At 34.5% G+C, this 25,350-nt stretch overlaps 1 protein-coding gene across 2 annotated transcripts in view; it reads left to right on the forward strand.

Annotated features, from left to right (window-relative positions):
* The first annotated feature begins 421 nt into the window (after positions 1-421).
* LOC123909154 overlaps positions 422-25,350 on the forward strand; it is a 44,603-nt gene continuing 19,674 nt past the window's right edge. For both annotated transcript variants that reach the window (XR_006809838.1, XM_045959932.1), the window contains exons 1-35: positions 422-696; positions 1,214-1,317; positions 2,040-2,174; positions 2,274-2,324; positions 2,522-2,616; positions 2,696-2,813; positions 3,796-3,897; positions 4,793-4,981; positions 5,069-5,229; positions 6,294-6,464; positions 7,403-7,495; positions 7,600-7,921; positions 8,024-8,128; positions 8,224-8,319; positions 10,012-10,079; positions 10,725-10,845; positions 10,941-11,135; positions 11,218-11,421; positions 11,529-11,638; positions 12,535-12,631; positions 12,739-12,837; positions 13,530-13,694; positions 13,777-13,851; positions 13,925-14,347; positions 14,425-14,895; positions 17,772-17,885; positions 17,955-18,139; positions 19,579-19,687; positions 19,871-20,014; positions 20,163-20,453; positions 21,795-22,439; positions 22,542-22,733; positions 23,587-23,690; positions 24,884-25,173; positions 25,260-25,344. Coding sequence is in view for 1 of the 2 variants with exons in the window: in XM_045959932.1 (XP_045815888.1) it covers positions 600-696; positions 1,214-1,317; positions 2,040-2,174; positions 2,274-2,324; positions 2,522-2,616; positions 2,696-2,813; positions 3,796-3,897; positions 4,793-4,981; positions 5,069-5,229; positions 6,294-6,464; positions 7,403-7,495; positions 7,600-7,921; positions 8,024-8,128; positions 8,224-8,319; positions 10,012-10,079; positions 10,725-10,845; positions 10,941-11,135; positions 11,218-11,421; positions 11,529-11,638; positions 12,535-12,631; positions 12,739-12,837; positions 13,530-13,694; positions 13,777-13,851; positions 13,925-14,347; positions 14,425-14,895; positions 17,772-17,885; positions 17,955-18,139; positions 19,579-19,687; positions 19,871-20,014; positions 20,163-20,453; positions 21,795-22,439; positions 22,542-22,733; positions 23,587-23,690; positions 24,884-25,173; positions 25,260-25,344 (6,026 nt within the window). In the remaining variant the exon portion in view is untranslated. The remainder of the gene's footprint in view (positions 697-1,213; positions 1,318-2,039; positions 2,175-2,273; positions 2,325-2,521; positions 2,617-2,695; positions 2,814-3,795; positions 3,898-4,792; positions 4,982-5,068; positions 5,230-6,293; positions 6,465-7,402; positions 7,496-7,599; positions 7,922-8,023; positions 8,129-8,223; positions 8,320-10,011; positions 10,080-10,724; positions 10,846-10,940; positions 11,136-11,217; positions 11,422-11,528; positions 11,639-12,534; positions 12,632-12,738; positions 12,838-13,529; positions 13,695-13,776; positions 13,852-13,924; positions 14,348-14,424; positions 14,896-17,771; positions 17,886-17,954; positions 18,140-19,578; positions 19,688-19,870; positions 20,015-20,162; positions 20,454-21,794; positions 22,440-22,541; positions 22,734-23,586; positions 23,691-24,883; positions 25,174-25,259; positions 25,345-25,350) is intronic.

Consider the following 25,350-nt stretch of genomic DNA (forward strand, 5'->3'; position numbering starts at 1 on the left):
GCGGTGAGTACTGTGCACACCACCACCGATCGGTTAGGATTTAAGTTAGTGGCAAAAATGCAAATTAATAAATCACACACTATTTGCGCCACATCCACGTATTTGTAAACGTGACCTCACGTGATCAAGCATTTTCGTACTTGGTCAATTCCCGTAGGCTATTATTAATCAATAATAAATAGTAATAAATAGTAATGAAGTTCAATGAACTTAACTCAAATAGTAATCAGTTAGTAAGAATATCGCATTATATACGTCGGAACTAAGATTCGAACCACAAACTTTTCATTTTTTTCAGTCACTAAATTATACTAAATATAAAATTTTAACGAAACTTTAAGACATTTTAAGACACTTGTTAACAAGACCCAATAATAAAATACTATACCTACACCAAATTTTATGCCATCTACCCCCTTTCCAGAAGGAAGTTAGAAATATCAAAACGACAACGTGTCCTTGAAGCTCCGAATCACTCATATATTGTGCAGTTTCATTTCCACAACCATTTCACTTCTTTTAACTATCGTTGTTCATCTACTCTCTAAAAACGGTTACGATAATCGATTTTGTGCTCAGTTCATGATCGTTCAGCAACGATGCTGGAGGATCAGGTAGCGTACCTTTTGCAGAGGTACCTTGGGAATTATGTTAGAGGACTCAACAAAGAAGCTCTCAAAATCAGTGTCTGGAAAGGTTTATATTCCTAATAATCACTTTCTATTACTATTTCAATGATTTTAAGCTTTTCATTTTTGCTTCACTTCACTGTTCAATTGAACTATGAATTCAGTGGTTTATGGTTTAAATTTATTGTTCAATTCAATCTGTTGACTGTGCTACTGCTACTGCTACTGCTTAGCGATATCGTGTATTAGCAAATTGTGCTCAAAATTTGATGAATGCGAAATTTCTGCATTGTTTCAGCTAGTATAGTTTTGATTTGAATGAGAGGGGAATTATGTACTTGATAAATGCTTATGTTAGTTTTGATGAATGTGAAATTCTGAATTGTTTAAGTTAGTATTCAAATCAATACTGAATTTGTTATCTAGTGGCTTGTTATTCCAAATTCAATGTGAAATGTATGCATACATTATAAGTGTATATGAATCTTAGATTCTTAGTCACAAATTATTGAGAGATTTATCGAGTTTATGGATGTACATTTCTTGTGTTTTTTTGTTGTCTATAAAACCAAACTTTGAAACAGGTGATGTAGAGCTGAAGAATATGCAGCTGAAACCGGAAGCTCTAAATGCTTTAAAGTTGCCGGTGAAAGTTAAGGCAGGTTTTCTTGGATCAGTGAAACTAAAGGTTGGTGGGACATCAACTTGTTTCTCAGAAATTTAGGAGTATTGAATCTGGTTGTATGTAGCTGAATGGTTAAGATTCCTTTGTTTCTTCTTTTGAGTGGTTATACTTATGGATAAAGAATGTTTATTAGGCGAGAGTAACCAATCTGAACCATTTAATTTTACACGAATGTTCAAGATTTGTTCTACTTGAATCTAATTTTGATTTATGACATTCCGTGTTACATTGAAAGGTCAAAATTAGTTCCTTTTAGAAGCCCCACATTGGCTAGAGATATGGCAAAGATAGCCTTTATAAGTGTAGTGCAAACCTCAACTCTCAAGCTAGCTTTTGTGGTTGAGTATAGGCCTCATAAATTCTAATATGGTATCAGAGCTACATCAATGGTTTTATATTATTTCTAACACGCCCCCTACCATATGCTTAAATTCCACTTTTTTAATATATAAAGTGAGGGGAGCGGGGATCGAACTCTAGACCACTGAGTCATAGAGGCTCTGATACCATATCAAATAACTGATTATCCCAAAATATTCATTTGAATCATAGTTATGCATCATCTGAGAGTTATGAAAATACCCATACAAATATCCCAAGTCACACACATAGACAGAAAGATATATATTTGAATCATGCACTCATAATTCATTGAGCAGACTATTTAAGTAGCATATTCCTTTCTCTATAAGTGGTGGTCATATTTGATTTTGTATTTTATCAAGGTTCCATGGAGTAGGCTTGGCCAAGATCCTGTTTTAGTATATTTGGATCGCATTTTCTTATTAGCTGAACCTGCAACACAAGTTGAGGGATGTAGTGAAGATGCTGTCCAAGAAGCTAAGAAGAGCCTAATACAGGTAAGAATAAGTAGGAATTAGGTAAAATGTGTAGTTCACTTTTACTTGACCATTTTATTTGATGATAAAAAAATTCATTTCTTTCCATTTGGAAAACAGGAGACGGAATTGAAATTGTGGGAGAAGTCACAACAACTAGAGTCAGAAATGGTATGAGCTTACTTCTCTTGTTTTCAATTTAGACGGTTCCATCTATCCACCTATGGTTCCTCAGAATTTCTCAGTTTCTAATTTGTAAACATGCTTGAATGACTGCCGCCTAAAATATTTGAATGACTGCATGCACGTTTCAATGTGGTCAGGAATAATTAGTATTAACTTGTTGATCTTTTTTGTTTGATTTTAAGAATAAGTCATGGTTGGGATCCCTCATCAGCACCATAATTGGAAATTTGAAGCTTTCAATTTCTAATATTCACATCAGATATGAGGACAGTGAGAGGTAAAGGAAAATTCAAATAAATTAAGCTGTCTTACAGATTTTTTTATCTTTCACCTGCCTGATATGTTCTGTCTTGTAGCAACCCAGGGCACCCATTCGCAGCTGGTGTTAGTTTGGACAAACTCTCGGCCGTGACAGTTGATGATAGTGGGAAAGAGACTTTTATTACCGGAGGTGCACTAGATCGCATTCAGAAGGTTCTATTTTGTCTAAGTATAAAATGATTTGGCTGCAACAATGAAATCCCTTGGTACTTGTTTGGAAAAATCCAAGTCTGAGATAGAATAAAAATAAGGCTTGAAATGAGTTTATAAAGAGTGACACCTCTCACCTTACAAGCCAGTTTCGTGAGGATGAGTTAAGCTCAATATAAAACCTAGTATGGTATCATAGACTATCGACCAGGCCACCACCATTTATATCTATGCACCAATCCCAACAGTGATGGGTGTGAAGGGGTGCACTGGAGAAAACCCAAGTTCCACATGGAATAAAGATAAAGTCTGAAATGAGTTTATATAGAGCGGCACCCCTCACCTTACAAACCGGTTTTGTGAGGACGAGTTAAGCCCAATATAAAACCTAATAGTTCTAATTTAGATGCCTTTTAATTTGATAAAGTTCTAAAGTATATCTTACGTTACATCTAAGGTTAGCTTAAATTTTCTATATTGAAGTTTCCTTGCTTGAGAGTAAGAAACTAAGAAGCTTATTTTGTCGTTCATATTCGTTGATTTTTATTCAGTTATTTTATTGGCCTTCTTTAAAAAATCTTATTACTTACTGTTGAAAATTTTGCCTTCATTGCGGTCTACCCCTAGCTACCTAATTGCGGAATTTGTGTTTCCTTCGTTGAAGATTCCAACACCTTCATTGTGTTGGGTGTGAAGGGGTGGATTTAGTCCGACATTGCCCAAAGATATGGCCTGTGTAGTGTTTATAGAAGCTTGGGAAGCCCTCACCTCACAAGCCGGTTTTGTAAGGTTGAGTTAGGCCCAACCCAAATTCTAAGACTTACCAATAAAACTGAATTACTAGGTGTTGTAGTTAAATCCATTATTGCAAAACAAAAACAACATTAGTGCATAGTCCAAAATGATTATTGTCTTTCACTTTCTATAACTATATCATATCTAGATTTCTTTTGTTGTTAATGTCTTGTCCTCACCGCTTTTGCAGTCTGTTGAGCTTGATCGGCTTGCAGTTTATTTGGATTCAGATATTATTCCGTGGCATGTTGATAAAGCATGGGAAGATTTGCTTCCTTCTGAATGGTTTCAGGTGTGTACGGTGGATATTAGAGTGGATAGTGAAGGCTGAGTTTATGAAGATCCTTTTATCGGTTTCCTTTTGTAGTTCTTTTCTGATTTAATTTATACTGTAATCCTTTTATCTGTTCTTTAGGTCCTATTTATAAGAAAATGTCACAAGATCTGTGTTGTCACTCGTTCATTTTCTTGGTTTGTTTATTGTGATACAAGATTCTTTTAGACAATATGGCTTTAGTATGTGGTACTTTGACATAGGTAGAGTTGGAAAAAGAAAGTGGAGACCTTCTTTTTCTTTTGCCTAGGCTTATTAAGATGTGATCCTTTGACATTGTTAGAATATAATATAATCTAAAGATACATAACAAAATATCTTATAAAGTTATATTATATTTATATTATATTATATTAGACATGAGGTTAAGGGCACCTGACTAGTGGTTTGAGTAACAAATTTTTAACATGAGGTTAAGGGCACATGAGGTTATATTTGCAGACTGGGTGATTTGTTTGCAACTCAAAATTCTTAGTTTCCCCATGCTGGGGTGTATTAAGAGTTGTTAAAAAACTATTAATAGGTTCCTTGCTTAGCCATTGTATTAGTGAGGCCATATAAGACAAATCACACGAGAGAGTCTTGCTAGGCTTGGGGAATTGTGGGTGTCGAGCTTTGGAAAGAATCATTGATGGAATGGACAACTTGTAGGGAATTTTATGATGTAATTTTATTTGGTTTGAATGGAACCACACATATTTAATGTAGAGAAGGTGCTCTTTGCCTCTCTGAACAAATGATTCATTTGACTTCTTTTGAAGTGGCATGAGATTTTCTTTTGTTTTCACCATTTTATTATTACTTCACCTCTCCTTTTTTGTTTCTCATGGAGATTCTCATAAAAAAAAATCAGATATTTAATTTTGGAACTAAAGATGGGAAACCAGCGGATACTTTGTCGCAAAAGCACTCATATATTCTGCAACCGGTGACTGGGAAAGCCAAGTACTCAAAGCTGCTTTCGAGTGAAGTTGCTGATAGCAAACAACCTTTGCAGACGGCTGTGGTGAATTTGGATGATGTTACAATCAGTTTATCTAAGGTTCATTTGATGCATCTTTTTTTGTCATTTTGTTGCGTGAGATTGTTATTGTTTTTGGGGATGATCTTTGCATTTCTGTCTTTGCAGGATGGATACAGAGATATGATGAAATTAGCAGACAACTTTGCTACATTTAATCAACGTCTAAAGTATGCTCATTTCCGACCACTGGTGCCGGTAAAAGCTGATTCCAGGTCTTGGTGGAAGTATGCTTACAGAGCCGTATCTGATCAGATGAAAAAGGCAAGGTATTTAAACATATTCCGAATCCGATTATGTTCACAGCCTTATGCATTACTTGTCAATTGCTAAGACTTGTGATTGCTGATTAGTAATTACAGTAAGTAATAGGGTTGTAAGTTGTAACTTGCTTAAGTAGCCTGGAATTTAATAATATAATTTGTAATCAAACAAAACTAGTGGCCAGTATTTGACTAGTCTATATACTTGTTTCACACTGTTGAGAAGTCTCACATCTACTAGAGATATCAGACCTTATTCTAGATCTTTATAGGTCCATGATCTCTGTTGTTCAACCTGCATTTGTCCACACTCCATATGTCTGCTTTTGGGCATGAAGGAGCGTGTTGACTGTTGAGAATTGTTATTTCACATGCATTAGTGCCTAAGAGGCTAAGACGACCAAACAGTGATTGGGTGGCTAATCCTTTGGAAGGTTCAGACAGCAGGAAAATATACTTAGGAAGAAGCAAATGTGGTTAGGCGGCAGCTTCCCTCTTTCGTTTTTAGGATAATGGCATTAAAGTTATCAAATAGCTCATCTGTTGGATGGCTCATCCAGAAGGCTTGAGGACAATATAAAATTTAAGTTGGGTGGTGTTGATTGGCTCTGTGGTTACCGGTAGCTCCTACTACATTTTGGAAGAAGGGGAATGCTTTTTGGGTAGATTTAATGTAATGCTGTAACTTTGTGGATACCTGGATGCATCAAACTTTTTTTATTTCCTTTTTGGGGCTTTTTAAATTTTTTAAGCGAAGTTTTTAAAGGGATGTCCTGAAGGTGCTTGTCTAAGGCTTTGAGCATTCTTGTGTCTATTTAACAACCTGACTTTTCATTCAGCTAATGTACTGGCTTATAGGGTGTATAATTTGTTTTAATGTTTTCATCAAACCAGACACACCCACATACGTAAGTTCTTGTTTCTAGATTCAGAATATTGTGTGAACGTTTTCAAATATCAATATTAGAACTTTGCGGGATATAATGATGATAGTTGATGTTTACTTATCATGTTTGGATGTTTATACTTCATGCTTCTTGGACTAAGGTTATTTATTGTATTTCTGTCAGTGGAAAAATGTCATGGGAGCAAGTTTTAAGATATACAAGGTTGCAGAAGAGATATATCTTTCTCTATGCTTCACTGCTTAAGTCTGACCCTAGTCAGGTGACAATTAGCGGAAACAAAGAGATTGAAGACCTAGATCGTGAACTTGATATTGAACTTATACTGCAATGGAGGTATATTGTCCAAGACAGCCATTAGTTGATTCAACTATAATATCATAGATATAGTAGATGTATATTCTGCATAAACTTTCATGGTAATAATTATGTGGGATGATTTGAAGGTTGAGCCTTTTTGGCCTGTTTGAATTTTTAGCAAGTCACATATTGCAAATAGTGAAAACATTATTTTTTCAAAATTTAAATGATGTTTTTGCTTGGGTTTCGGTTTGTCTCTCCTTGCTCCCCTCCTATTTTATGTATTTATTTATTTATTATTGTTATTAATTAGTAAATTTATTGGCGTCATTGCAAATGATCGGCGGTAGCTGAGGTGCAACATAGCTGAGATGTCAGTTATCATAGTGATGCTTTGCATACTAATTTTGATTGAAAAAAAAATCATTTAAAGTAATATTGTATTCCTGTTTTGATAATTGATAAAAAATCTTAACGGTAGCCTCTATCTGTTAATATTAACTGTACTAAATTCTATTATAAGCTCTTTCTTTTTGATTTTGGGCAGTGTTAACTTTTGGTCTGATAGCGTATAATATAGATCAGTAGAGTACTTAAACTCTTCAATAGTGCTTTTCATTGTATTAATGCCAGCTGTCTATTTCTGATAGCGTATAATAGAGTTTAAGTACTGTACTCTATTAATGCTATCATTGTTTGAGGGCCCTCTCACTGACGCGGGTTAAACTACTTTTTTTGGTATGCATGATTTGAAAGTGAAAACTATTAAAAAAAACTATTAAAAATTAAATGTGTATAGAGTATTCTTTGGCCCCTTCACTGTGTAAGCATTAGATCTTCCTTCCTTCCCTTGCAATCTGCATATTTGGATTTAACTGAAAGATTCACACATATGTATGGAAGCTATGTTAGACATTGGAAAATTGTTGTGTATTCTTCAACCTTGAAAAATTTGTGTTTATTGGTGTTTGCAGAATGTTGGCACACAAGTTTGTGGAACAATCAGTGGAGTCAAATCATAATGCGCAAAAACAGAAAGTGGGGAAATCCTGGTGGTCATTTGGATGGTGTGGAGTCTTCCCTAGAAATATTTTCATATTTCAGCAATTAAATAATAGATTATATTATAGTTTTGGCTGTGCTGCTCACCTATAATCACGTACACTGTCAGGACCGGTAAATCTCCTAAAGAGGAAACGGAGGAATTCAATTTCAGTGAAGAGGACTGGGACCAGTTAAATAAAATGATTGGGTATAAGGAGGGTGATGATGAGAAATCGGCTGTAAATAGCAAGGCAGATGTTGTTCATACTTTCCTGGTAGTTCACATGAATCACAATGCTTCCAAGCTTATTGGGGAAGCAAAAGAGCCTGTGGCAGAATTATCATGCGAACATCTCAGTTGCTCAATAAAGCTTTATTCGGAAACAAAGGTTTTTGACATTAAGTTGGGTTCATATCAGTTATTATCACCAAAAGGCCTCCTTGCAGAGGTTAGACATTTCTCTTAATGGTTGGTGTGAATTTTTCTGCATTTTGATTTTTATACTTGCAAAATATGTGGTATCACAAACATTTGTTTGACATCCTTTCAGAGTGCAACTTCCTATGACTCATTAGTTGGTGTCTTCAATTATAAACCTTTTGATGAAAAGGTGGACTGGAGCATGGTTGCCAAAGCTTCTCCATGTTACATGACTGTATGCTGTTTTTCATTTGGTATCCTTTTCCCTCTGTTTGAGATTTTATTTATTCGGTTTAATATTTTACTGATTTTTCCTTGGAGTTTGGACAGTATATGAAGGATAGCATTGATCAAATTGTGAAGTTCTTCGAAAGTGATACTGCTGTAAGTCAGACTATTGCACTAGAAACTGCAGCTGCCGTGCAGGTATTATTTAACATCTCTGCTTTTTTGAGTTTTGTTAACCGGCAAAGTTATAATTAAGATTACCTAGACTCAGTAAATTAAATAAAAAGTTCAAGAGGCAGTTAGACTTTGTGATGGACATAATCATTTCTCTTCAATCAAATGCTCCAAAGAACCGCAGAAATCCTAAAGGTTCATAATGCCACAAAACTTCTGCATCCTTTTTGCCAAAGCTTTGAATTCTAACCTTATGAAACTAATTGAGAGTAGGACAAACCTGAACTTTGTCAGAAGCCCCAAGGTGTTTGATAGAAAGGTGTTGCTGTCGAATTGTGATTCTAGAACAAGTGCTCCCAGGTTCTTAACTTGAAAAGCACATCAAGTTATAGGACATAGATGAGACTGTGCCCTACTGACATGCAACAGATCAATTGCGTTGATCCTGTTATGTATTTTTGTCCAAACAAGAGACTTCCTTTAAGGACGGATGGGATCTGCCTGATGGCAATTTTTGGTTAGGAAATAATAAGTGACAATCATTTAATTGCAGTTATAGGAAGTTTAATAGCAGTTATTTATTAGATGGTTATGATCGGACAATGACTTCTGTATTTATTTATTAGTATATATGATACTATGGGTGGGATGGGTAGCTCAACTAGTTGAGCTAAGGGTTAAAGGAGTTGAAGGTCTAGGGTTCAAGTCCTGGCAAGGAGTAAAAAAAACTAACTTAACAATTAACATACTAACAATTTGCCATTAAAAAAAGTATATATGATACTATGATAGTTGTAGTTATTTATTAGTATATATGATACTATGATAGTAAGATCAAAAAGAAGGGGGAAGAAGGCTGTTATTCTGTATTTTTGACAGAGAATACTCTCCATAGGATGCTCTCTGGTACATTAAGTGTGCTACTGTAACTTGTGTAATTAGTCTCTGTGACAACGATTGTATTCCTATGTTTTCTTTAATTGGGTGTTATCAAGGACCTTTGCATTTCCAAATTGGTTAACTGATAAGGATTCAGGAGGAGTGTGGTAGGAATTGGAAGAAGGATTTACTAGACACAAAACTAGATAAATCCAAAGTACAACTCTCCTATCTGGATTGATAGTGAGCTGAGATGAATACAATCATGTAAAATGGGACTCAATTCCAGCTTACTAGCTTCCCTGTGCTTCAAGTCTCGATGAAAGATTTGTTGTTTTTTGTTCACATTTTTATTTGTATATTTTCCCTCCTAGATCTGTTTTCTCTTTATTTTTGTTAAGACGTTCCACATCAGATGTGAGTTGAACTGGTTTATAAGTAAGAGGCAATCCCCACCTTACAAGCCGGTTTTGTAAGGTTGAGTTAGGCCCAACTACCAATTCTAAGATGGTATCAAAGCCTCTTCAAGATCCGTTGGACCACCCCTATCGGGTCACCCACCATTTATATCCACACATCAAGCCCAATAGTGCTGGGCGTGAGGGGGGTGTTGAGAAGTCCCACATCGGACGTGAGTTGGCCTGGACATGAGTTTATAAGTAAGAGACAATTTGAGTTAGGCCCAACTCCCAATTCTAAGAATTTGGTTATGTTGTGTCTTTTCTCGATATATTTCAAATGTGGAAAACTGAGTTTATTTTTGTTTTGCTGGAGAGTTCTGCTATTTAATCTTTTGTGGAAAAGAATGTTCTCATTTTCTCATATAATTGTTCCTAGATGAAAATTGATGAAGTTAAGCGCACTGCCCAACAGCAAATGAACAGAGCATTAAAGAATCATGCCAGGTGACTTTCCTTTCCCGTGGTCTTTTTATCTTTGCAATATATGTGAATTTGTGAAATATAAACATAGCCTATGATGCTTGAGCAGGAAACAGTTGTATATTATTGTTGAAGAATAACACAGGAAATTGAAAATGTGGTAGATTTAGACCACACTCACAATAATAACTAATAAGTAATATTAACAAATGATCTACGGATGAAATTGTTATTAAATAGCGGAGCTGAAGAAGAAAATTAAGCACAATCACAACACAAGAATATAACGTGGAAACTCCAAAACCAAAGAAAAAACTACGAACGTTGTCTAAACCGACACAATGAATTATGATCCGATGATACAAAAGACTAAGAACCAACCCTTAATTATACTAAAACAAGACTCCTATTTCTAATTAAATAAGGAATCTAATCATGATAACAGCTAGTTGCTGAGAGATGGTCTAAGATATTTTAAGATACTGTCAAGAGATTATAGTATATTTAAATAATATCTAACAAGATCCTTGATTTTATGGGTATTTTTGTTGCTTCTTGTTTATGTACATATCCCTAAACAAAGGGTTTCTTGTTAAAAAACTACTTGCTTTTGTTTTTGCAGAGGGTTGAAAAGCTCTTTGCTAATTCTAGCTGTTGCTTATTTATTAGGTTTTCATTGGACTTGGACATTGCAGCTCCCAAGATTACTATTCCTACCGATTTTTGTCCCGACAACACCCATGCGACAAAGCTTTTATTGGACCTGGGGAATTTGATGATAAGAACACAGGTTGATTTTCCTGATAATTTTTGAATGTATTTAAGTGAACTTCGTTAATTGTCTTCTTTTTTTTTTTTTTAATTATTATTTTTAAATGTATGCAGGATGACTTTCAAAAGGAATCAGCTGAGGATAATATGTACTTGCGATTTGATTTGGTTCTAAGTGATGTATCTGCATTTTTGTTTGATGGCGACTATCACTGGAGCCAAATTTCTTTGAATACACCAACCCATTCTACAACTGGTGATTTCTATCCTGTTATTGATAGATGCGGAGTCGTTCTGCAACTTCAACTGGTAAAATTCTTGACATGTTCATTACAGACCTCTCTCTTTCATAAGGTGAGAAGCATTCCAATTTTTTTGTCACTATGACCAGATTCAGTCAGAGACACCTCTTTATCCTTCAATGCGCCTTGCTGTGAGGCTTCCAACATTGGCCTTTCATTTTTCACCTGCTCGGTATCATCGACTGATGCATGTAATAAAGATCTTCGAGGAGGGGGATGGTGAGAGCTCAGAGTTTCTTCGTCCTTGGAATCAGGCTGACCTAGAGGGGTGGTTGTCTCTTCTAACATGGAAGGTAGTGGTCTCTCTCATCCCCTTTGGCTAAGCTCTTGGCCATTTTTGTTGTCTATGTAGAACCATCATCTGATGTACTATATTGCGTGTCCAAAAAAAATGTGATAGGGTGTCGGAATTAGGGAAGCTGTGTGGCAGCGGAGATACTTCTGCTTAGTTGGGCCTTTTCTTTATGTACTTGAAAGCCCCGACTCAAGATCTTACAAGCAGTACACCAGGTGCAAAAGCTTTCTTTCTTGTGTCTTTTTATTATTCTATATATGTAAAGTTTTATTTATTACATGTTGAAGCTGATAAGGGGTCTTTGCATCTTGCAAAAGAAAATACTGTTTATATACTTAAATACTATTGTGTAAAATCTTAGTCTATATACGCTATTAGTATTTATAGTATTGATAGTATTGAAATGGGAAATGGGGGAAGCTGTCTTTATGCTTTTGTTTTTTTGTTTTCAACTAATTATGTGATTCTTTGTTTCAATTTCGTTTAGAATTCAAGTTAGTTACTTCAAACTATTAGATTAAGATTTGGGTAGTATGTGTGAGGTCCTAGGTTCAACTCATTGATTCCATTGTAAACCAAAAATAAAAAAACTATTAGATCTGTTATGGACTTATTGTAGCATTTAGTAAGATATCATATGGATTAGGAGTATTCTAGAATGGATCTTACGTCAAGTTTTATTATATTGTTGTAGCGTTCCCTAATTTTTGCTGAAACAACTTTTCTAGTTTTACCATGATGTTTCATAACGTGAGTATATCTTTGATACTCACAAGGAGTTCAGCAGTCATTATTTCCCTATGAGAATATTTTTTTTTTCCTATTATGTTTGTTTTCACCTCTTTGTTGGTTTAAGCTTGCTCAGCAACGAAACTAACAACAAAGAGGTGAAAACAAAGACTAGTCTTCACACAGAAAGTGTAGGATAAGTCTTGATTACATTGTTATGCTACACAAATACCAACATGAGATCATTTTTTCTGATTACTTTACTTTTTATAGTTGTCTTTCTTAGTCGATTCTTAAGTGTGTTTGAAGTGTTTTTTTTATCAGACATTTGAATCTTAGCTTCATATATGTTATTAAACGCCTTTGCAATCTGATTGTGTAGCCTACGTGGGAAACAAGCATATCAGGTTCCACCTGAGTTTGTTGGTGATATAGAGCATGTTTTGGTTGTTTGTAATCCTACACGACCCAATAATAAGGTAATCATCATCTGTTATTTGAAAGCCAGGTATTAGATATTTTCATCTTTCTGTTATTTACATGAAGGTTTGAATGTCTATTAATAGCAATCGCTAAATGGATGCAGGTTGTGGAGGATGCAAATGCACTGATTTTACGCTGTGAATCTGAGGAGTCAATGAAAACCTGGCATAGTCGCCTACAAGGCGCTATCTATAATGCATCGGTTTGTTGGTCTCCATTTCTCTTTGTTTCTGATGAAAATAGTTTAAAACCTGATTCTGTTATAATTTAAAAGGGAGTGGCAAAAAATTATTTGCATGTCTTGCAGTATGCTTTGTCTGTGTCTAAAGTCTATTTGGGGAATGTTGGACGACACCCCAATCAAATAAACCAGAGATACACGATAGTTAAATTATTAATACAGGAGTACAGAAACATAAATGGACCAGATATTAATACTGTTAATACTTACTAATTTTTTTTACCATGAACGAAAGCATCTGGAATTTAGTCCTTGATTTACTTTAGAGTCAAGTTTTCAGCGACATTTGTGGCTTTCCGATCCGATCAAGATCGGACGGTCTAAAAAAATGCACATCTTAATTTTAATTAATAGTTTTAAAAACACTGATGCCTGACTGCAGTTAATTTTTGACTGCACTCAATCCTGGTCCCGATAAATTGCTCCTTTTATAGTAGAGAATACATAAAGACACTCCACAAATTAAGGAGTGATTTAAGGAATTAAAATAAAACCCAAATAAACATTGAACAAATAATGTCTAGTTTAAAAATGAGTAAATATTTCAACAGTTTGAGTGTATTTAGTATAGCACACCGCTAGAGTTTTCTAACAGTAAATGCTCATATTACATCACTAACAGTAAATGCTCATATTACACCATTCTTGTGCAGAATACTGATCCTATTTCTGGTCTATCGGAACCCTCATCAGATCATGATGATATTGAATCAGAACATAATAATCAGGATGTGATTGATGTAGCAGCAATTGCTGAAAGATTGTTTGTAACAGGTGTTCTTGATGAATTAAAGGTTTGCTTCAGTTATAGTTACCAGGTTAGCCTTTTTGTTGCCTTTTTAATGTATTAGTTTCAAATTTGAATTTTCACTTGTATTAAAAATGTGCATGTTGCTGTAGTCTGATCAGAGCTTAATGAAGGTGCTTCTAAATAAAGAGAAGCGTTTGTTTGAATTTCGAGCAATAGGTGGTCAGGTAAAATAGCTCGTTTGTTGTTTCTTAACAAGAATCTTTGTCTCCTTTTTCTGAGGCATTTATATTTGAACAGGTGGAGGTTTCTATCCGAGATAGTGACATTTTCATTGGCACTATCTTGAAGTCTCTGGAAATAGAAGATTTAGTTTGCCATAATCAACAATCTCAGCCTTGCTTTTTGGCAAGATCATTTATTGGAAATGCTGACGAGATGTCATTATTCTATAATACCGCAAGCGAGAATTTTGATAGTAGTGGAATAATTTCTATTGAAACTGATGATAAGTTTTATGAGGCACCTGAGACTTTGGCAGAAAGTGCTGATTATTCTTCTCTGGAACTCCCAAAGTTCAGTCGCATAACTGGACTTCTACCCAGTGATGATGCTCCTTCTACTAGTACTGAGGAACTTAGTGACACATTGGAGAGTTTTGTTAAAGCACAAATTGTTATCTATGATCAGAACTCTACTCGGTATAGTAATACAGATAAGCAGGTGAGTGTTTATGGATTTTAGCAGAATGCTTTCAGTTTTCCATGGCATTTTCACCAAATATTTTATTGTCATTTCAGGTTATAGTGACTCTGGCTACCCTGACATTTTTTTGTCGTAGACCAACAATCCTAGCCATTATGGAATTTGTCAATTCTATTAACATTGAGGATAAAAACCTTGCAACTTCTAGTGAGAGCTCTTCAGCCATTATTAAAAATGATGTATCTATAAATTTGGATGATTTAAATGCCACTACGGTTGAGGAACTTGCTGTGAAGGGCTTGCTCGGAAAAGGGAAATCCAGAATTATGTTCAATCTGACATTAAAAATGGCCCAGGCCCAAATCCTTTTGATGAAGGAAAATGAAACCAAGCTTGCTTGTCTGTCTCAAGAGAGTTTGCTTACGGACATTAAGGTGTTCCCTTCCTCCTTCAGTATTAAAGCAGCCTTGGGGAATCTTAAAATAAGTGATGATAGCTTACCTAGCAGTCATTTGTATTACTGGGCATGTGATATGAGAAATCCTGGGGGCAGATCTTTTGTGGAGGTAATTCTCTCTGCCGCCTTCTTGTATTTCATTTAAAATGTGACCCATTGAATGAGTTTAAGTGTCATCATTCACTTAACATATCACTCTTGGTTAAAGAGGACGCTGTTTGAAGGAAGGTTATTTTTCTTTGCTATGATCTGCAGAAAAATTGTCCACTCTCTATTTGATGTTCAGCGTGTGGACTATTCTGGGTGTCTCTTTGTTAGATTCATAGAAGGACTTTTGGGCCGTTTGGACTGATTTATTCATATAGGTTTAGCCTTTTTATTTCCTGTTTAGTAGTTGACCTTCTTATTAGTTGTCTTAAAAGGATTCCTCAGCTTGAAAGCGAAACTATGGATAAAACTGAATATTATTTATGATAATTTGCAAGACTGGCGATTTTGTATGGGACAGAGTCGGAGTGTTAGGCAATAAAAAACCAACACATGAATAAAATAAGTGCAGTAGAAATGAAAATGTTATGTTGGATGTGTGGTAAGAATGGACTAAATGTGATATTAGGAATGACAACATTAGAGAGAGTTGGGGTAGCACCTAATGTAGAAAAGATGGAGGAAACTTAACTTAGGTGGTTTGGGCATCTCGTGAGAAGAATTGTATATTATGTAAGGAGAGTAGATCAGATGGGGGTAGTCATGTCACTAGATTTAGAGGAAGACCTAGAAAAACTATAAGAGAAACTATCAAGAAAGACCTAGAGATTAATGAGTTGGATGGAGATATGACATAACATTATGACATTGTTTGATCCATGTAGCCGGTCCTACTTAGTAGGATAAAGCTGGGTTGCTGTAACATAAATAAATCATAATAAATGATAATCAGCAGATTAGACCCAAAGTTTGGAAGGAAACAATTTTATTCAATGAATCTGAATAAGATACAGGCCTCTCCTTGGGCTGCCTCTTCATAAATTATTTCTTTCCCCAAAACTAATAAATGTACATAATTGATTAAATTTAATAACTCTGTCCTTATTTCTCCAATTTGGACATGCTGCCCCTCTAACTATCCAGCTACCCTTACTAATCCTAATTATTCTACTCCCTCCGGTCCTTTTTATAAGGAACATTTAGGGCAAAAAATTTGGTCCTTTTTATAAGAAACTTTGACCAATTTTCAAATGTTTTAAATGTTCAATTTCAATTATGCCCTTATTTATTATGAGAGAGAATTTAAAAATAAGTAAGTTAGTTGAATAAAGAGTAATTAAATAAGGGTATATATGGAATAAATTAAAATTTATAAAAGTATTAAATGAAAATAACTATGTTAAATGTGCTTCATTGGTCTGTGTGAGTTTTTCAAAGTGTTCCTTATAATAAGGACCGGAGGGAGTATTTCTTTAGCCTAACACAGGCATATCCCCCCCCAGTTATATGTCGGTAAAGATGTTTGTGAAAGTATAAAGTCAAAGAAAATGAAAGAAAGTAAAAAAGGAGGGAGAACTGCATATCAGTTCTGTTTCTTAGTTGCATTCAGCAGAGTACTCTGAAGGTCATAGTGATAATTGTGAGCCTAACCTTTTTTAAAGCATGATATTACCTGTTATCCTACTTAAAAGCGTACTTCATATTAACGCCTTTAAATAAGTAGTGTGACAGACTAACTAACTAATAGACCAATGAGATTATGCTCTATTTTGATATTTAACATAGTTTAGAGAATACAACTTTACATGACATCATATTTCAACTCTTGTTTATAACAATGCATTTAAATAAACAAAAATTAATTTAGGCTAATATGTTTAAATTACCGAAACGATTAGTAAATTTATAATTTAATAAATAGTACAAAATTCGATACAATGATAGTAATAAAAAAAATATTATTCATATTTACTTAAGTAGGCCTGGTAGGCTAATAGGCCTTTTATATAGCATGTAGCCTAACTGTTTTAGCTAACTATGCTTCTAAAAAAAACCTTAGCATTCTCTATTTACAAAAAAGCCTGGCTTGGCCTAGTCTTGTGTATAGGATATGCTGTAACCCCACCATAGTCATATTCAACAATCTTTTCTACAACCCAACGGTCTCTCATCCAGTGCAACAGATAATACAAATATCATATGGCATACAACTCTGCAAGTTATCGATAATGTTAATTCTATCATCTTTTTTGAATATTTCCATCGCGATCAAGATATAGCATTAGAGTGAAGCCAAAAGAATTAGTCAAAGGTCACTTGAATTTGGAGAATGAGTATGGATTTGAATATAGGGCTAGAATGATAAGAAACTAAATTCTCTTATTTTGAAATGATAAAATATGAGACGAATCAAGTTAAGGAAAAAGGGACTAAATCTCACGATTCTCATTGTCATAGTCACAGGGTTCTGTCAGTTAGTGTCCTGCTCTTTGAAGAATTATTCCACATTCTAGTGTATTTTGGTGTTCTGAAATTGTGAGGCCATTTTGATGTTTTGTTTAAGTTATAGGGGTAGGGTTGTGTTTCCATTGGTGTTTTGTATTTTTCTTTTCTTATGCAAAAATGAATTGGACAACAGCTAGTTGAATTTTTAAGCCTTTAAGGCTCACTTTTTCATAGTGTTTTAGTTTTTTTCAACAACTTTTCTTATTTCATCAAGATGATTAATTGGTCACCAATACTTCATTTTGATTTACTCTTCACTTCTATTAGGTTTATTATCATTGAAGTTGCTCTCTAGACGTGGAGTTGTGTAGATAAATATGCTCATTTTTATTCTCTTGTTTTTGCTTTTGACCAATTTTTTATAGTGACTCATGTTTTTCTTATTATAAATAGACGTACAACTGTAAAAGGTGATAAACCTCAAATTTGAAACTTCCTATGTTGAGTTCTAATATAGTGATTTTGTTGTTCAATCCCTGGATAACATTGTAGTTGGAGTTCACGTCATACAGCAACGATGATGAAGACTATGAAGGTTATGATTTTAGTCTTTTTGGGGAGCTTTCAGAAGTGCGCATTGTTTATCTGAATCGATTTGTGCAAGAGGTATTTTCTTGAATGGTTTGAGCATTGTGTATTTTGTACACATAATTATAATATTTAATGTGCGTACAGGTTGTTGGCTATTTTATGGGTCTTGTTCCTAATACCCCAAAAAGTGTCATCAAAGTGACAGATCAAGTGACAAATTCAGAGAAGTGGTTTTCCGCTAGTGAAATTGAAGGATCACCTGCTGTGAAGTTTGATCTTTCTCTTAGGAAGCCGATAATATTAATGCCTCGTAGAACTGATAGCCTTGAGTAAGTTGAAGATAGATTTTAGTTTTCTATTTTCATTTTGTTGAAATTATCATGTTTTAGATATAGAATATAATATCATATAATTATTTCTATTGACTTGAATAATATAGAATGATCAACATTATATTTCACAATGAGGTTATGCATATTTTATATACAAGAGAGAATCTCTCAAGAAAGGAAAAATAGAAAATAAGGAAACTATATCAATGATAATAAATAGAGAATAATCAACACTCCCCCTCAATCTGGAGCATATAGATCAAATGCATCCAACTTGTTACTTATATAATCAATCCAAGGTCCCTGTAGAGATTTGGTGAAGATATCGGCTAATTGATCATTTGAGCTCACCGAAGATGTTTAAATGATACCAGAAAGGTTCTTCTCTCCGATAAAGTGGCAATCAACTTCGATGTGTTTGGTTCTCTCATGAAAATCTGGATTTGAAGAAAGATACAATGTCGAATGATTATCACACATAAGTTCCATAGAACCTAGTTCACAACATTTCAACTCTTGTAACAAGTGCTTCAACCACAAGAGTTCACAAATAGTGTGGGCCATAGAACGATTTTCTGCCTCTGTACTTGACCTTGCAACAACAAGTTGTTTTTTACTTTTCCGTGAAATGAAGTTTCCTCCAATTAAAACACAGTAACCTGAAGTAGACCTATGATTCACATCACCTGCCCAATCTGCATCTAAATATCCAGCAATATTGGTATGACCTCTGTCTGAATAAACAAGATTTGAACCATTGTGGGTGAAACTTGTGCTAAAAGATTTGAAGATACAATGCCAAGGGCCTATGAATTTGTTTTGTAACAATAAATCGACCATAAGTATTGCTTACAGTCATGTTCAGCATGACATGATAAAACACATTGAAATAGACTGACATTTCATTAAAGAGAAGCTAGATAGTGGATTGATAACTACAACCTACATTCCTTCTAGGTATCAACTGACAGATGCGTTAACAAAGAGTTTACCATATAACCCACTTGGGTTGGTGCATTGGTATTGGCTTGGGACCTGGGAGTGTGCTCCTCTTGAGGTCTGAGGTTCGATTCTCTCTTGTGCCAATTTGGGTGGGTTAATTTAGCTTCTTCAAAAAAAAAAAAACAAAGAGTTTACCAACAGAAAGAGTCAACCAACTCACTTGCAAGCTTGGAATAATAGATATCGATTCACCAGCTTGAGGGGGAGTGTTGTAAATAAGAATATTTGTAATTATGTGTATTAGTTGCATTCGGCTCATTAATCAAGCCTATTAGGTTTATAATTGTCTATTTAAGTAAATTAGTGTTTGTACTATTTTTACAACTTTGAAACGTATCAAATATTATTTTCTACAACTCGCGCAAGCAGTTAAGCAATGGCTCAATTGTGGCATGTATTTCCTTAACATTTTGTCATTGATATTTCTGTCACAGTTTTTTGAGGCTTGATATTGTTCATATAACTGTGAAGAACACCTTTCAGTGGATTGGTGGAAGTAAAAGTGAAATCAATGCAGTGCACTTGGAAACTATGACGGTTCAGGTGAGACTCCTTGCTTGTAATATGATTGATTTTTAGGTAATGGAAACATGGTCAGAAAGGATATCCAAATATCATGTGGTTGCTTGTGCATTGGAGCTCCCTATCTTAAGTGTCCCCTTTGATGTTAATATATTTTAAATTATATTGTTTTAATAAGACCGGTTTCTCAATTCTCAAATGTAGGTTGAAGAAATCAACTTAAATGTTGGAACTGGAACAGACTTGGGCGAAAGCATAATTCAGGATGTCAATGGGCTATCAGTTATTATTCATAGGTCACTCCGAGACTTATTGAATCAGTTTCCTAGTGTGGAAGTCATAATCAAGGTAATATATTTCATTTTCATATGAAATGCTCCTCAAAATTTGGCAGCCATCCATTCAAATATCAATGTTATTATTTCCTCTAGTTTCCATTTAGTGAAAGCTTGCTATCCTTATGGTATATCTTGTATTTGATGTTGTCGTTCTCCAGATTGAAGAGTTGAAAGCGGCTTTGTCAAATAAAGAATATCAGATTATTACTGAGTGTTCCGTATCCAACTTTTCAGAGGTTCCACATATTCCTCTACTGCCGAATCAATATTCCTCCATGGAAATAAATGAGGCAACCGTAGATATTGTCCCCGAGGTTGCAAATGGTGTTGCTTCAGGGACCACAATTGTTGAAGCCTCCGTTGTTCTCAAAATTTGTGTCTCCATAAATCTGGTTGAGTTGAGCTTATATACAGGGGGAACAAGAGATGCATCTTTGGCCACTGTACAGGTACATTGTCTTTTTTACCAATATATTTTTATTACACCTTAGATTATCTTTTTTGATGGAATCTTATTTGATAACTATAAGAGGATGAACTATGTATATTCATTTGTCTTCGGAAAAACGAATTTTAAATTGAATAGAGTTAAAATAATAAACATATATTCATATGTGTTTACATTTTGAAACCCAATTAGATTCATTGAGGGTGCATGTTTGTGGGTTTTTGCACATGGATTTTGGAAGGGAGAGACTTTGTATAACACAGTTACGAAAAAAAGTGAAGTGTATGCATTGTGATGAAAATTAATAAGAGATGATATGCCCGATAGGGTTACCATTGTTTTTTTTTTTTTTAAATGAAAATTTTGGGCCTAACTTGTACGGTCTACCTATCCTATTTGTCCACCAATTGCTTACCACGCTTCATGTTCAGTGCATTTTTTGTAAATTGTTTTCAAAACAGGGATTAAAATTGAATAAAACTTATATAGGAACTAAATTAAAAGTAGTGATTTTATAGGGATTAAAAACATATATAAACCTACCTAAAAATATTATGTATTTGTTCATACATTGTTATTGATAAAATTTTATCATATCATTTTAATTTTTAGTAAGGATCTTTAATGCATTGTATTGTGAAGATTTTAAAGGCTCAAGTATTGCCATATCAAATGCGCATAAAACAAGTAGCCATATTTTAGCATTGTGAGGTAGCTTGGTAATTTTAGAGTTGAGCTGTTTGGAGATATTGGATTGTCCCATCCAATGCAGATTATGTTTGTGTGGAGTTTTTGTTCTGACGTCGTAAATAATCAATCATGTCAATGTCATTTCTCAGGAAGGTCAAACGATTACTCCCTCTATTCCTATATACACATCTTTTAATGTCATTTTGCACATTAATAAGCAAATTTCAAATATATTCTTAACTTTCATTGGTCCACTCACCCATTTATTCTCTCTCTCTCTCTCTCTCTCTCTCTCTCTCTCTCTCTCTTCATTAATATAATGATTGATCTTGTAGTGGTATAATTAAAAAAAATGTTGTTAAAATAACCTTGAAATATGAAAACTAAAGATAAATAGAACTAAATTTTTCTAAAAAACCGCAACTAGCATTGATGGGATTAATAGACATAGGTTTGATAGTTGGTGTTAGTTAATGATAGAGCTTGTAGGAAAATATTTTTTAGTAGAAAATTGAGGGAATAAATTACTCTAATGCAAAATACAGTTATAAATTTTGTGACTGAATGATGATAATTCACTTTTGTATGGTTCCCAAATGATGATAGTGCAATTCACTTTTGTATTGTTCTACTCTTGTTTTTTTTCGTTCAGGTCAGCAGTGCATGGATGCTGTACAAGTCCAATACAGCAGGAAATGGATTCCTTTCTGCAACACTACAAGGATTCAGTGTTTTTGATGACCGGGAAGGAGTTGAACAAGGATTTCGGTTAGCAATAGGAAAGCCTGCGAACGTTGGTGCCAGTCCTACAAATACTTTTTCGTATTATGAAAATCAGGACTCAGTTGATAGTAGCTCAAGTAAAGGGACTAATTTTGAATTAGTTCAGACGATGCTCATTGTTGATACAAAATTTGGTCCAGATTCAACATTTGTATCTGTGTGTATCCAGAGACCTCAGTTACTTGTTGCACTAGATTTTCTTCTTGCTGTAGTCGAGTTTTTCGTTCCAACAGTCAGCAGTATGCTGTCATTTGAAGAAAACAATTCCTCCGTGCTGGATGCAATCATCATGAACCAGTCCATCTACAAGCAACCTTATGCTGAATTTTCCCTCTCACCTCAAAAGCCTTTAATAGCTGATGATGAAAATTGTGATCATTTCATTTATGATGGGGATGGTGGAATTTTATATTTAAAAGATGGACAGGGTTTTAATCTTACATCACCTAGCTCAGAGGCTATAATCTATGTTGGAAATGGGAAGAGATTGCAATTTAGAAATGTTGTTATCAAGGTTTCAGTGCCTCACTTTATCTATTTTGTTTTCTAACACTTTATGAATTTTAAATTTCAATGCATGCCCAGAATACTTATTGACCTGGTTGTCTTTTTGCAGGGTGGACAGTACTTGGATTCTTGTGTTTTTCTTGGGGCAAATAGTAGTTATTCAGCTTCAAATGATGATCGTGTCTATTTGGAACAATCGGTTGAAAGTCCCCAGGAAATGTCTCCGAGAGGTAGAGTGCATGAAGTAGCAGGCCAGAATAATGCAGCTAATAGCTCTGCAGAGGTTATCATTGAGCTTCAGGTTAAGTGTTGCTAAAGTTAAATACATATGCACTTGCACATTATTGAATATGTGGTTGATTCTAAATGATGGGAGAGTTATGTAAGTGTACTTTTGCTTGTAATTACTGGGAGTTGTGGATTATTGTTAGGGACGGATCTAGAAATTCCGATTAGTGGCGGCACTAAAAATATATATGTCAAGAAGTCCCACATCGGATGTGAGATGACCTGAATATGGGTTTATAATGTAGAGGCAATCCTCACCTTACAAGTCGGTTTTGTAGGATTGAGTTAGACCCAACTCCCAATTCTAAGATGGTATCAGAGCCTCTCCAAGATCCGTTGGGACACCTGCTATCAGGTTTCCACTATCGGGCCACCCACCATTTATATCCACACATCAAGCCCAATAGTGTTGGGCGTGAGGGGGTGTGTTAAGAAGTCCCACATCAGATATGAGATGACCTGAATATGGGTTTATATAGTAAAGACAATTCTCACCTTACAAATCGGTTTTGTAGGGTTGAGTTAGGCCTAACTCCAAGTTCTAAGAATATCAATACATAATTTATAAAATAATGATATGATATTAATTATTACCGACTCTGAGCAAAAAATTAAAGACTGCAAAAAAATGTCATTTTATATCCAAAAAATTGAAGACACGTAAATATCTATGAAGTATATTCCTCCATTGTCTTAATTATATTTTTTGAAATTTTGTATGAATTTTTTATATCAACACTATCATATATATATATATATATATATATATATATATCTTTTATTTATATGTAACCAAAAAATCATTTAACAATTTATCTTTAACATTCATTGCATATTTGATTCTTTTCACGAATATGTTTTTGCAGGCTGTTGGTCCAGAGCTTACCTTTTATAACACATCAAAAGATGTAGGGGAATCGTCAAACCTGTCTAATAAACTTCTACTTGCACAGTTGGATGCGTTTTGCAGGTGAGTTTTTCCTTGGTGAATTGCATTTGTATTATCCAATAAAATTTCACACCACTTAAACCATTTATGCTTCAATTACTAGTCGTACTTTCTTTTTATTTAGATTATTAGTGCTACTTTATTTGTTCTTAGTTCTAGAGATATAAAATTACCTGACAATTTTCTCATTCATGCCTATCTGGTGATAGTATGACCAATTAGTTAGGAGTTTGATCTTTGACCAACTGATTCTGAATAATTATTGTTCGGAATAATATTGGCTTCTGTCTTGTCAATGTTTCAAGTGCAAAACTTGTGTTGGACATATATAACTATTCTGAGGTTTGAGTCAACTCTGTCTTGAAGCTTTGATAGTATATAAGGTACTCCCTCCGTCTCACTTTTAGGTGTCCCATTTGAGTTTTACACACTTGTTAAGATAATGATTCGTCGTGTTGATTTCAATGATAAAATGAGATTCATTTAGTTAAATACCCTTATTAATATTACTTAGTGGAGTAGTTAGATGACATAGTTTAAGAAGGGTAATATTAATGCCAGATTGACTTAGTGGAGTAGTTAGATGACTTGATAATATGACTTGATATCAAACAATAAATAAGGGTATATCGGTGGAAAAAATTAATAAGTGCCCCGTTGATATTCTAAAGGGGACAATAATTTGGGACAATGAAAATTTGCAAAGAGGACACTTATAATGAGACGGAAGGAGTAATATTTCATAATATGTTTGATATCCTGTTAGAGTGTCTTTTTTTATCTCCTACAATTAGTTTCTAATGTTAAAATATCTGCCACACTGACAGAAGGGATCTTTTTCCTCCTAGAGTAAACTTTCCACAAAATGGACCTTTTGGGCCTAAAATAAGTAATTAATCCCCATCAGATTATGTGGCTATTTTTGAGTCAATTATAGTGAAACAGATAGCAAAATCAAAAGCGTATTTTGAACCAAATGATATTATGTCCTTGATCTGTTGATACAATTGCTGCGTGTTCAGCTAGCAAAACTCTTGCGTACACTACATATTGCCTTTTAAGGTTAATGTCATTTTAGTAATTCATGTTTATAGCATAAAACAATTATTTGGCTCTTAATAAATAATATACATATCCTTTTATTCAGTTATTTTCTTTCAGGAAATTAATAATGCCAGATTTGACTGACATTTGATGTGATTTAACATTGCCAGGATTGTTTTGAAGGGTAACAATACTGAGATGAGTGCAGATGTACTTGGTTTGTCTATGGAGAGTAACGGAATCAGGATTTTGGAGCCATTTGATACATCCTTGAAGTACTCAAATGCATCTGGGAAGACCAATATACATTTATCTGTTTCTGATGTATTCATGAATTTCACGTTCAGTATCTTGAGACTATTTCTAGCTGTGGAAGATGATATTCTATCATTTTTGAGGATGACATCGAAGAAAATGACTATTGTTTGTTCTCATTTCGACAAAGTTGGAATCATAAAAAGTATATTGATATTCTCAATTTTGTTTCTATTTGGATAAGTATTGGCAACTGTGTTTGACACTAGTCATATTTGTTGCACCATGCAGATCCTCATACTGATCAAACTTATGCCTTTTGGAGACCTCACGCTCCTCCTGGTTTTGCTGTACTTGGTGACTACCTGACACCACTGTCAGT

The sequence above is a fragment of the Trifolium pratense genome, linkage group LG2 (assembly GCF_020283565.1).
Source record: "Trifolium pratense cultivar HEN17-A07 linkage group LG2, ARS_RC_1.1, whole genome shotgun sequence".
Classification (NCBI taxonomy): Eukaryota; Viridiplantae; Streptophyta; class Magnoliopsida; order Fabales; family Fabaceae; genus Trifolium; species Trifolium pratense.